Source organism: Pseudophryne corroboree, chromosome 7 (genome assembly GCF_028390025.1).
Source record: "Pseudophryne corroboree isolate aPseCor3 chromosome 7, aPseCor3.hap2, whole genome shotgun sequence".
NCBI lineage: Eukaryota > Metazoa > Chordata > Amphibia > Anura > Myobatrachidae > Pseudophryne > Pseudophryne corroboree.
The window spans coordinates 321,743,615-321,757,312 of NC_086450.1; the positions used below are offsets into that span (position 1 = coordinate 321,743,615).

Consider the following 13,698-nt stretch of genomic DNA (forward strand, 5'->3'; position numbering starts at 1 on the left):
TCGGTCTCACCGAGCCGTCTGGCTTCGGTACCACAATAGTGTGGAATAATACCCCGTTCCCTGTTGCAGGAGGGGTACCTTAATTATCACCTGCTGGGAATACAGCTTGTGAATGGCTTCCAAAACTGCCTCCCTGTCAGCGGGAGACGTCGGTAAAACAGACTTTTGGAAACGGCGAGGGGAATATGTCTCGAATTCCAATTTGTACCCCTGAAAATATTACCTGAAGGATCCAGGGGTCTACTTGCGAGTGAGCCCACTGCGCACTGAAATTCATTGAGAACGGGCCCCCACCGTGCCTGAACTTGTAAAGCCCTAGCGACATACTGAGGGCTTTGCAGAGGCAGAAAAGGGTTTCTGTTCCTGGGAACTGGCTAATCTCTGCAGCCATTTTCCTCTCCCTCTGTCACGTGCAGAAAAGAGGAACCCTTTTGTCCGCTTGCCAACCAGGACTGCGCCTGATAATACGGCGTCTTATTTTGAGAGGCGACCAGGGGTACATCCCCTTTTTTTTTTTTTTGTAAGGCAATACTTCCAAATGCCGTTTGGAATCCGCATCACCTGACCATTTTACTGGTAGAATTGGACAACGCACTTATACTTGATGCCAGTCGGCAAACATTCCGCTGTGCATCATGCATATATAGAAATGCATCTTTTAATTGCTTTATAGGCAATAATATACTGTCCTTATCTAGGATATCAATATTTCCAGTCAGGGAATCCGACCACGCCAACCCAGCACTGCACATCCAGGCTGAGGCGATTGCTGGTCGCAGTATAACACCAGTATGTGTGTAAATACATTTTAGGATACCCTCCTGCTTTCTATCAGCAGGATCCTTAAGGGCGGCCATCTCAGGAGAGGATAGAGCCCTTGTTCTTACAAGCGTGTGAGCGCCTTATCCCCCCTAGGGGGTGTTTCCCAACGCACCCTAACCTCTGGCGGGAAAAGGTATACTGCCAATAACTTTTTAGAAATTATCAATTGTTATCGGGGGGAAACCCACGCTCATTTTATTTCTCAGATTCAGGAAAACTACAGGAAGTTTTTCCTCACCAAACATAATACCCCTTTTTTTGGTGGTATTCATATTATCAGAAAAGTGTAAACATTTTCCATTGCCTCAATCATGCAATGTGTGGCCCTATTGGAAATCACGGTTGTCTCTTCACCGTCGACACAGGAGTCAGTATCCGTGTCGGCGTCTGTATCTGAGGTAACGGGCGCTTTAGAGCCCCTGTATGAGACGTCTGGACATGCACAAGCTGAGTAGCCGGCTGTCTCATGTCAACCACTGTCTTTAATACAAAGTTGACACTGTCACGCAATTTCAACAGTACATCCACTCAGGTGTCGACCCCCTAGGGGGTGACAACACTATTACAGACACTCTACTCCGTCTCCACATCATTTTTCTCCTCATACATGTCGACACAAACGTACCGACACACAGCACACACACAGGGAATGCTCTGATAGAGGACAGGACCCCACTAGCCCTTTGGGGAGACAGAGGGAGAGTTTGCCAGCACACACCAGAGCGCTATATATATACAGGGATAACCTTATATAAGTGTTTTTCCCTTTATAGCTGCTGTATTGTTTATACTGCGCCTAATTTGTGCCCCCCTCTCTTTTTTAACCCCTTTCTGTAGTGTAGTGACTGCAGGGGAGAGCCAGGGAGCTTCCCTCCAACTGAGCTGTGAGGGAAAATGGCGCCAGTGTGCTGAGGAGATAGGCTCCGCCCCTTTCTCTGCGTCCTTATCATCCGTTTTTCTGTATGTTTTGGCAGGGGTTAAATGCATCCATATAGCCCAGGAGTTATATGTGATGCATTTATTTTAGCCATATAAGGTTTTTATCGATTTATTGCGTCTCAGGGCGCTGCCCCCCCCAGCGCCCTGCACCCTCAGTGACCGGAGTGTGAAGTGTGCTGAGAGCAATGGCGCACAGCTGCGGTGCTGTGCGCTACCTTATCTGAAGACAGGATCGTCTTCTGCCGCCGATTTTCCGGACCTCTTCGCTCTTCTGGCTCTGTAAGGGGGCCGGCGGCGCGGCTCCGGGACCCATCCAGGCTGAACCTGTGATCGTCCCTCTGGAGCTAATGTCCAGTAGCCTAAGAAACCCAATCCACTCTGCACGCAGGTGAGTTCGTTTCTTCTCCCCTTAGTCCCTCGATGCAGTGAGCCTGTTGCCAGCAGGTCTCACTGAAAATAATAAACCTAAACTAAAACTTTCACAAAGAGCTCAGGAGAGCCCCTAGTGTGCACCCTTCTCGTCGGGCACAGAAATCTAACTGAGGCTTGGAGGAGGGTCATAGGGGGAGGAGCCAGTGCACACCAGTTAGTCCTAAAGCTTTCTTTAGATGTGCCCAGTCTCCTGCGGAGCCGCTATTCCCCATGGTCCTTACGGAGTCCCCAGCATCCACTTAGGACATTAGAGAAAAACCCAAGAGCATGGCAGGTGTGCCCCTGGGAAACATCCTGCTTGTTGGACTTGGCTCTGATGCAGAGAAAACTTCCTCACAAAGTTATAAATGAGTGATTTAAGTCATCCCTATCCCATGTTCCCAAGACATTATAGAAGAGATGCTAAATGTGTATAATAATACATATAGGGGTAAATGCATGAAGCAGTGCTAAGAGTGGAGAAGTGAGCCAGTGGAGAGGTTGCCCATGGCAACCAATCAGCATTAAAGTAACATTCATAATTTGCATACTATAAAATTATACAGAGCAGCTGGTTGGTTGCCATAGGCAACTTCTCCACTGGCTCACTTCTCCACTCTTATCACTGCTTCATACATTTACCCCATATATTGCAAAGACATGTTTGTATGTGTTACATAAAGTTACATATATACAGTGTAGTTAGTGTCTTTTATAGTTGCACCAGTCGATGGCACCAGTATACTCTCAGTCTGTACACACACTATGGTCATTGCCCCCCAGAGATACAGAATCCCATAACAGCATCAACGCAGCTCTGGTACATCATAAAGGTGAGGCCAGGAAAGAGATGAAGCAGCAGTTAGTATTCTCTCTTGTATGTAGTAACGGGGACACACAGCATATAGCACCTCTCCAAGGATCACACCACCATGCCTACTGAAATGTAACTGACCGATATCAGCGCAGAGGCTCCAAATACTTACACACATTGGGGCTGATGCACAGTTGGTAGCAAGAGAGACAAATTACAGAAAACAAAATGAGCACAGAGGATATTTTTGCTCAGATATACAGTAAAACTCAGGACACATACACCTCTAGTTTACAAGTCATTATGATCAGTGTGTACTTCCACCTGCTCCATATGAGGTACATCTTTTGGACCTGCTAACAGGAGAACAAGCACTTAACTGGTGACCTGCATGAGCCACATTTACATCAACACACCTTTACTGAATTTTGTCCAAGAACATCTTTTCCCTCCCCGGTCAATAAGATCACATGAGAGTGTCTGGAGTAGAGAAAAGCTGTGAGCAACAGGAAATCCCCCCAAAGTGCATGCCTGGGAAGGCACACAATTTATCAGTTCATTTTTATGAGGTTTGAAATGCTTGGTTACAGCAGATAGGTACACCAATATTTACTTTACAAATCCTGCAGGTTGTATATAGTTGCCAACATTTCAAAATATTTCACGGACATGCTGCCGATGAGCAGGTGACACAAATGGTACGCGATATTCATGATATTCACCTTAATGCACTACAATCTCATACTGGTAGTGCTACCGAATTTGAGAACATGTTTTTCTGTAGGAGAACAGCATCTAACTTGAAGAATACCAGAAATGGTATTGTACAGTTTGTCAGGGAGAAGAAGGGACATATACAGTAAAACATTTCCATGGACAGATCTTTACTACCTGGAACGTCCTAAGAAATTTAGACATTTGGCAACTATTTAGAAATTTAGACATTTGGCAATATAACTCACATGCAACAGAAATTAAAAATATTATAAGAAAGAATAGTCAATTATTGAAGCTGGATGATCATGTGGGGGAGTCTATTGTACTGGATGGGGGGGGGGGTTACATTTCGGAGAGCAGAAAATATAAAAGGAAAATTAGCACCTAGTCACTTTAAGAAGAAGAAAACTCCATATTCAAAGAATGATATTAAAGGGGAAAATTGGTTACCCATTAAGCGACCTGCTGGATTCCACAGATGTGGAAAAGAGAGATGTGAGACATGTAAATATATGGATAAAAAGTCCGTTGATATAACATCTTTTGTTACAAAGGAGAGCTATAATATAAAGGATTTTCTTAACTGTAGCTCCATTTATGTTATATATGTATTGACCTGTGGTTGCGGAAAACAATATGTGGGACGCACCACAAGGACACTACATACAAGGTTCATGGAACATAAACGTAATATTACAAATAATGTAAAATCACATTGTCTATCAAATCATATATCCAATTGCCCGGATGGTACACGTGATAAGATTAGAATCAAAGGCATTGAACAGAGCAGTGGTACACAGAGAGGGGGTGATCGTTTCAATATGTTACGTAGGCGTGAAGCCTTTTGGATATTTAGATTATGCACATTGAAACCACAAGGATTAAATTATACAGTTGAGCTAAATAATATATGAAATTAGTGTTTTAAAGTTATAATAATGAATTTTTGATTAAATGGATTAATTATTGTGCATCTGGGTATTCCAGGTTTACATAATCGTGCATGTATGTATGTATGTATGTATGGACATATGTGTAGGGGCGTGTGTATATATACATACATATATATATATATATATATATGTGCATAAATAAGATAACATCATCTAGCGGATATCAGCGGTATAGAAATGTTCTGGGAGATATACAATATAGTATGGATTGAATATAGTCAATATGTCATATTGATATTTTAGTTATAATTTTAGTGGGATATTTATTTATTTCCTTATTAGGATATACACAAAAAGATATGATTAATGATGAATGGTACAGTTGTTGGATATTTAAAGCATACGCTTCAGTAATACAAATAGGAAGCATTCTAACAAAGGTATAAGACATAAGTGGAACGCATGATTGGAACGCACATTGTGCGCATGCGCATGTTGTAAGACCAAGCAAGTAATCTTCTGACGACGATCAGAGTTAAAAAGATGGAACGCATGAATGGAACGCACAATGTGCGCATGCGCATCCTACGGGACCAGGAAGTGAAAGCAGCGCCGGATTCCGTATAAATAGTGGTCTAATAATAATGTACCCTCATTCATCGATTCTCTGGAAGAAGCCGCCGACTTGCACATAGGCGGAGAAACGCGTAGAGAGGAGTGCTATCTACAGCTGAGACCCATTGTGTATCCAGCGTTTTCACGTGAGGACCGGAGTGTGAGCTATTAGGAGTGAGACGTCACCCAGTATATAGATTCCTGGTCTGAAGACACGATGAGCTGGTTTTAACTATATAGCGTGGCCACGCTGGACTGTTGAGTATAATTGCAATCTCTGAAAAGAGAGTGTGCAGAGACCACTAATATCTATAATTTCCGTTACTAACAAGTTGCATGAATTTATATGCTTTGAACTTTTAACATCTTCAAGCTTATTCATCTTCATTTGACAAATGCTATGAACTGTCAGATAAATGTTGCTACATGCTACTAATTATTGGTGCTTTTTGAGCTTCTAACATCTTCAAGCTTATTCATCTATATCTGGCAAATGCTATGAACTGTTGGCTAAACGTTGCTACATGCTACTAATTATTAGTGCAGTAATTAAGCTAATTGATTCAGGAGTGGCCACTAGGATCTATATAACTTTATGTCAATTTAATTAATTGTTATACACCGGCCGTGTGATTAATGTTTTGTGTGTAATGTCCATTAAATGTTTTATGTTTTAAACATGTACTGATCTGGATAGCGCTTCATTTTCGTTGTTGTGTATTATTTTGATTTTTTGAGGTTAACAGTGACCTCTTAAGTGAAGCAGCAGCCCTTGATCAGGTTAATATATATTGTATAATATCCCAGAACTTTTGTTTGTCAGCGCCCAGGTGTCTCTTTTTCCTTGTATTGATTTGGCAACTATGGTTTTAAACTACTTAAAAAAAAAAAAAAAATGCATATTATGACCTTTGATTAACTAAACAATGAAAGTGAAGCAGTGTATACATAGGGTGCAATGTACCATTAGCAAAACCTCTTTAGGCATTACAGATATAAGACAATTATAGGGTATTTACCTGGTCTGCAAGCTTATTAGCCACCTGCTCAATCTCTGCCCTTGCAGCAATGGACTGGGCACACCAGGGCGCATACAGGAAGAATAAGGTTATCTCAGAGTCCTGGCGAATGTGATCTGCATAATCCAGCTGGCCAAGGAAGAGATCCACCACTGGTGAATGGCTGGAGAAAAAGTGCACGGGCAGCTTTGCTGGCATGACGACATCTTTAGCTCGACTGAAATAGAAAAAGTAAGGTTTCATTGGCGTTTATGCCCTGTAATTGAGGGGAATTATACATAAACACGAATATCAGCAACAAACATTGTTATGCTGGATACACACTATAAAATTATCTGTCCAATCTTTCTGGTTGGATGGGAGCAAAAAACAATTGACCATTTGCTCCCAAACACTGGAAAACAGTCAAAAGATGTTCAAACAAACCTGTTACATCCATCGGATTTAACCAATTTATCCGAACGACCATCTTTGTCCATTTTCCAGCTTTCGGGAGCAAATGGTTGATTGTCATTTCTTCCCTGACATTACCAGATTTTTGATCCAACCAGAAAGATTGGACAGATAGAGATACTCATAGGACGGGATGTAATGTCCGAGAGCACCGGAGGTGCAGGATGCAGCCAATCTCAGATGTTTTTTTTTAAAGAGACAATCACTTACAAGGCAAAACCATGCCTTGTAATGATTGCCATATGAAAAAAAAAAAAAAAAGTCCAAGATCAGCCGGCATCCCGCACCTCCGGCACTCTCGGACTCCATTACATACGGCAGTCATAATGTGCATATAAGCAAATGGGATGCAGTCAATTTACCGACAATCAAAATCCAGACGGCCAAAAATAAGAATTTACTTACCGATAATTCTATTTCTCGGAGTCCGTAGTGGATGCTGGGGTTCCTGAAAGGACCATGGGGAATAGCGGCTCCGCAGGAGACAGGGCACAAAAAAGTAAAGCTTTTACCAGATCAGGTGGTGTGCACTGGCTCCTCCCCCTATGACCCTCCTCCAGACTCCAGTTAGGTACTGTGCCCGGACGAGCGTACACAATAAGGGAGGCAATTTGAATCCCGGGTAAGACTCATACCAGCCACACCAATCACACCGTACAACTTGTGATCTAAACCCAGTTAACAGTATGATAACAGAAAGAGCCTCTTAAAGATGGCTCCTTAACAATATAACCCGAATTTGTTAACAATAACTATGTACAGTATTGCAGATAATCCGCACTTGGGATGGGCGCCCAGCATCCACTACGGACTCCGAGAAATAGAATTATCGGTAAGTAAATTCTTATTTTCTCTATCGTCCTAAGTGGATGCTGGGGTTCCTGAAAGGACCATGGGGATTATACCAAAGCTCCCAAACGGGCGGGAGAGTGCGGATGACTCTGCAGCACCGAATGAGAGAATTCCAAGTCCTCTTTTGCCAGGGTATCAAATTTGTAGAATTTTACAAACGTGTTTTCCCCCGACCACGTAGCTGCTCGGCAGAATTGTAATGCCGAGACCCCTCGGGCAGCCGCCCAAGATGAGCCCACCTTCCTTGTGGAATGGGCCTTAACAGATTTAGGCTGTGGCAGGCCTGCCACAGAATGAGCAAGTTGAATTGTGTTACAAATCCAACGAGCAATCGTCTGCTTAGAAGCAGGGGCACCCAACTTGTTGGGTGCATATAGTATCAACAGCGAGTCAGATTTTCTGACTTCAGCCGTCCTTGAAATGTATATTTTTAAGGCTCTGACAACGTCCAACAACTTGGAGTCCTCCAAGTCGCCAGTGGCCGCAGGCACCACAATAGGTTGGTTCAGGTGAAACGCTGATACCACCTTAGGGAGAAAATGCGGACGAGTCCTCAGTTCTGCCCTATCCGAATGGAAGATTAGATAAGGGCTTTTATAAGATAAAGCCGCCAATTCAGATACTTTCCTGGCGGAAGCCAGGGTCAGTAACATAGTCACTTTCCATGTGAGATATTTAAAATCCACCTTTTTCAATGGTTCAAACCAATGGGATTTGAGGAAATCTAAAACTACATTTAGATCCCACGGTGCCACCGGAGGCACCACAGGAGGCTGTATATGCAGTACTCCTTTAACAAAAGTCTGTACCTCAGGAACTGAGGCCAATTCTTTTTGGAAGAATATTGACAGGGCCGAAATTTGAACCTTAATAGATCTCAATTTGAGACCCATAGACAATCCTGATTGTAGGAAATGTAGGAAACGACCCAGTTGAAATTCCTCCGTCGGAACACTCCGATCCTCGCACCACGCGACATATTTTCGCCAAATGCGGTGATAATGTTTCGCGGTGACTTCCTTCCTTGCCTTAATCAAGGTAGGAATGACTTCTTCTGGAATGCCTTTCCCTTTTAGGATCTGGCGTTCAACCGCCATGCCGTCAAACGCAGCCGCGGTAAGTCTTGAAAGAGACAGGGACCCTGTTGTAGCAGGTCCCTTCTCAGAAGTAGAGGGCACGGGTCGTCCGTGACCAACTCTTGAAGTTCCGGGTACCAAGTCCTTCTTGGCCAATCCGGAGCCACTAGTATTGTTCTTACTCCTCTTCACCGTATAATCTTCAATACCTTTGGTATGAGAGGCAGAGGAGGAAACACATATACTGATTTGTACACCCAAGGTGTTACCAGTGCGTCCACAGCTATTGCCTGTGGATCTCTTGACCTGGCGCAATACTTGTCCAGTTTCTTGTTGAGGCGAGACGCCATCATGTCTACCATTGGTCTTTCCCAACAGTTTATTAGCATGTGGAAGACTTCTGGATGAAGACCCCCCTCTCCCGGGTGAATATCGTGTCTGCTGAGGAAGTCTGCTTCCCAGTTGTCCACGCCCGGGAAGAACACTGCTGACAGTGCTATTACGTGATTCTCCGCCCAGCGAAGAATCTTGGCAGCTTCTGCCATTGCACTCCTGCTTCTTGTGCCGCCCTGTCTGTTTACATGGGCGACCGCCGTGATGTTGTCCGACTGAATCAACACCGGTTTTCCTTGCAGGAGTGGTTCCGCCTGGCTTAGAGCATTTTAGATTGCTCTTAGTACCAGAATGTTTATGTGAAGAGACTTTTCCAGGTTCGTCCATACCCCCTGGAAGTTTCTTCCTTGTGTGACTGCTCCCCAACCTCTCAGGCTGGCGTCCGTGGTCACCAGGATCAAATCCTGTATGCCGAATCTGCGGCCCTCCAATAGATGAGCCTTTTGCAACCACCACAGAAGATATACCCTTGTCCTTGGCGACAGGGTTATTCGCAGGTGCATCTGAGGATGCGACCCTGACCATTTGTCCAACAGATCCCTTTGGAAAATTCTTGCATGGAATCTGCCGAATGGAATTGCTTCGTAAAAAGCCACCATTTTTCCCAGGACTCTTGTGCATTGATGTACAGACACCTTTCCTGGTTTTAGGAGGTTCCTGACAGGTCGGATAACTCCTTGGCTTTTTCCTCGGGAAGAAAAACCTTTTTCTGAACCGTGTCCAGAATCATCCCTAGGAACAGCAGACGTCGGAAAACAGCTGCGATTCTTGGAATATTTAGAATCCAGTCGTGCCGTCGAAGAACTACTTTAGATAGTGCTCTTCCGACCTCCAACTGTTCTCTGGAACTTGCCCTTTTTAGGTCGTGCAAGTAAGGGATAATTTAGATGCCTTTTTTCTTTGAAGAAACATCTTTTCGGCCATTACCTTGTAAAAAAGGCCCGGGGTGCCGTGGATAATTCAAACGGCATCGTCTGAAACTGATATTGACAGTTCTGTACCACGAACCAGAGGTACCCTTGATGAGAAGGACAAAATTTGGACATGGAGGTAATCCTTGATGTCCAGGGACACCATATAGTCCCCTTTTTTCCGGTTCGCTATCACTGCTCTGAGTGACTTTATCTCGATTTGAACCTTTTATGTAAGTGTTCAAACCATTTTAGATTTAGACTATGTGTCACCAAGCCGTCTGGCTTCAGTACCACAATATAGTGTGGAAAAATAATACCCTTTTCCTTGTCGTAGGAGGGGTACTTTGATTATCACCTGCTGGATATACAGCTTGTGAATTGTTTCCAATGCTGCCTCCCTGTCGGAGGGAGCCGTTGGTAAAGCAGACTTCAGGAACCTGCGAGGAGAAGATGTCTCGACTCTCCAATCTTTACCCCTGGGATAATACTCGTACGATCTAGGGGTCAACTTGCGAGTGATCCCACTGCGCCCTGAGACTCTTGAGACTACCCCCCCACCTTGAGTCCGCTTGCACGGCCCCAGCGTCATGCTGAGGACTTGGCAGACGCGGTGGAGGGCTTCTTTTCCTGGGAAAGGGCTGCCTGCTGCAGTCTACTTCCCTTACCTCTATGTCTGGGCAGATATGACTGGCCTTTTGCCTGCATGCCCTCATGGGAAAGGAAAGATTGAGGCTGAAAAGACGGTGTCTTTTTTAGCTGAGATGTAACTTGGGGTAAAAAAGGTTGGATTTCCCAGCTGTTGCTGTGGTCCCCAGGTCCGATGGACCGACCCCCAAATAACTCCTTCCCTTTATACAGCAATACTTCCATCTGCCGTATGGGATCTGTATCACCTGACCACTGTCGTGTCCCTGACATCTTCTGGGAGATATGGACAACGCACTTATCTTGATGCCAGAGAGCAAATATCCCTCTGTGCATCTCACATACATATATATAGAATGCATCCTATTAAATGCTCTACATGAATAAAATATTTTCAGTCAGGGAATCCGACCAAGCCAACCCAGCACTGCATCTCCAGGCTGATGGCGATCGCTGGTCGCAGTATAACCACCGTATGTGTGTATATACTTTTTAGGATATTTTTCCAGCTTCCTATCAGCTGGCTCCTTGAGGGCGGCCGTATCTGGAGACGGTAACGCCACTTGATAAGCGTGTGAGCGCCTTATCACCCTAAGGGGTGTTTCCCAACGTACCCTAATTTCTGGCGGGAAAGGGTATAACGCCAATATTTGCTATCGGGGTAACCCTACGCATCATCACACACTTCATTTTATTTTATCTGATTCAGGAAAAACTACAGGTAGTTTTTTCACTCCCACATAATACCCTTTCTTGTGGTACTTGTAGTATCAGAAACACGTAACACCTCCTTCATTGCCCTTAACGTGTGGCCCTAATGAGAAATACGTTTGTTTATTCACCGTCGACACTGTATTCAGTGTCCGTGTCTGTGTCTGTGTCGACCGACTGAGGTAAATGGGCGTTTTTAAAACCCCTGACGGTGTTTCTGAGACGCCTGGACCGGTCCTAATAGATTGTCGGCCGTCTCATGTCGTCAACCGACCTTGCAGCGTGTTGACATTCTCACGTAATTCTCTAAATAAGCCATCCATTCCGGTGTCGACTCCCTAGAGAGTGACATCACCATTACAGGCAATTTCTCCGCCTCCTCACCAACATCGTCCTCATACATGTCGACACACACGTACCGACACACAGCACACACACCGGGAATGCTCTGACAGAGGACAGGACCCACTAGCCCTTTGGGGAGACAGAGGGAGAGTCTGCCAGCACACACCAAAAACGCTATAATTATATAGGGACAACCTTATATAAGTGTTTCTCCCTTATAGCATCTTTTATATATATACAATATCGCCAAAATCAGTGCCCCCCCTCTCTGTTTTAACCCTGTTTCTGTAGTGCAGTGCAGGGGAGAGCCTGGGAGCCTTCTCTCCAGCTTTTCTGTGAGAGAAAATGGCGCTGTGTGCTGAGGAGATAGGCCCCGCCCCTTTTCCGGCGGGCTCGTCTCCCGCTATTTTTGAAGTTAGGCAGGGGTTAAATATCTCCATATAGCCTCTGTGGGCTATATGTGAGGTATTTTTTGCCTCTAATAAGGTTTTTATTTGCCTCTCAGAGCGCCCCCCCCAGCGCTCTGCACCCTCAGTGACTGTTGTGTGAAGTGTGCTGAGAGGAAAATGGCGCACAGCTGCAGTGCTGTGCGCTACCTTTATGAAGACTCAGGAGTCTTCAGCCGCCGATTTTGGACCTCTTCTCTCTTCAGCGTCTGCAAGGGGGCCGGCGGCGCGGCTCCGGTGACCATCCAGGCTGTACCTGTGATCGTCCCTCTGGAGCTAGTGTCCAGTAGCCAAGCAGCAAATCCACTCTGCACGCAGGTGAGTTCACTACTTCTCCCCTAAGTCCCTCGTTGCAGTGATCCTGTTGCCAGCAGGACTCACTGTAAAGTAAAAAACCTAAGCTAAACTTTCTCTAAGCAGCTCTTTAGGAGAGCCACCTAGATTGCACCCTTCTCGTTCGGGCACAAAATCTAACTGGAGTCTGGAGGAGGGTCATAGGGGGAGGAGCCAGTGCACACCACCTGATCTGGTAAAAGCTTTACTTTTTTGTGCCCTGTCTCCTGCGGAGCCGCTATTCCCCATGGTCCTTTCAGGAACCCCAGCATCCACTTAGGACGATAGAGAAATACCAACAGCAATTGACCGACGGTCAAAATCCTGACATTTAAAATACGGACATTTAAAATGTTGACAGGTCAAAAAGTTAACATGAGTTTTTCATTGAAACCGACTTGTTCATACTTTACCATCCCAGTGGACCTGGAGCGGGAATAGAATAGTGTGACGAGCGCAGCAGGGCACCGAAGAATGGCGAGCGCAGCGAGCCATGCGAGGGAAAGCGGTACACTTATATGGTGACCATGTCGACCTACGTTGACATACACACGAAAAAACAATGAAAAACTCGTGACGGCTTTTTGACCTGTCAACATTTTAAATGTCGGTATTTTAACCCTTGTCGATATTTTAAATGTTGGTATTTTGTCCATGTCGGGATTTTGACCATTGGGATTTTGATTGTAGGTATTTCATACCGATCCCCATATAAAGAATAATACATTATGTGTAGTCATGGGTTAGGTGCATCTTTCTTCTGCATATATTTATTCACAAAGTGAGTGAAATATGAATGCAGCATAATTGTCACTGACTGATATGAACCGGCAGCAAATATCCTGGTTTCACCGATTAAAATAAAAAAACAATACTATAATCTTATACAAATAATTCTTGTTTAATAATGTTTCTATTGTTGACAGATGTATTATACTAGTGCCTTTCTTGATATCATTCTTGCTTTCTGTTTTTACATCATTATGTTACATCTACTTTCAAACAAAACATGACAAAATATGAGAACAATTCACCTATAAGACAATTCTTAAATCATCTTCTCATTTAAAAAAAAAAAAAAAAACAACAAAAAAAAATAAGATTTTACTTACCGGTAAATCTATTTCTCGTAGTCCGTAGTGGATGCTGGGGACTCCGTAAGGACCATGGGGAATAGACGGGCTCCGCAGGAGACAGGGCACTTTAAGAAAGAATTTGGATACTGGTGTGCTCTGGCTCCTCCCTCTATGTCCCTCCTCCAGACCTCAGAGAAACTGTGCCCGGAAGAGCTGACAGT

General features: G+C 44.5%; 1 protein-coding gene across 2 annotated transcripts in view; it reads right to left on the reverse strand.

The window, feature by feature from the left end:
- The window catches only part of TXNDC11 (thioredoxin domain containing 11), a 173,360-nt gene that overhangs the window by 134,005 nt on the left and 25,657 nt on the right, over positions 1-13,698 (reverse strand). Inside the window, exon 2 of one of the 2 annotated variants that reach the window (XM_063934304.1) lies at positions 6,234-6,450. In XM_063934304.1, coding sequence (XP_063790374.1) covers positions 6,234-6,450 — 217 coding nt within the window. Of the gene's footprint in view, positions 1-6,233; positions 6,451-13,698 lie in introns of those variants that run through there. The other variant, XM_063934305.1, reaches the window with a different exon arrangement.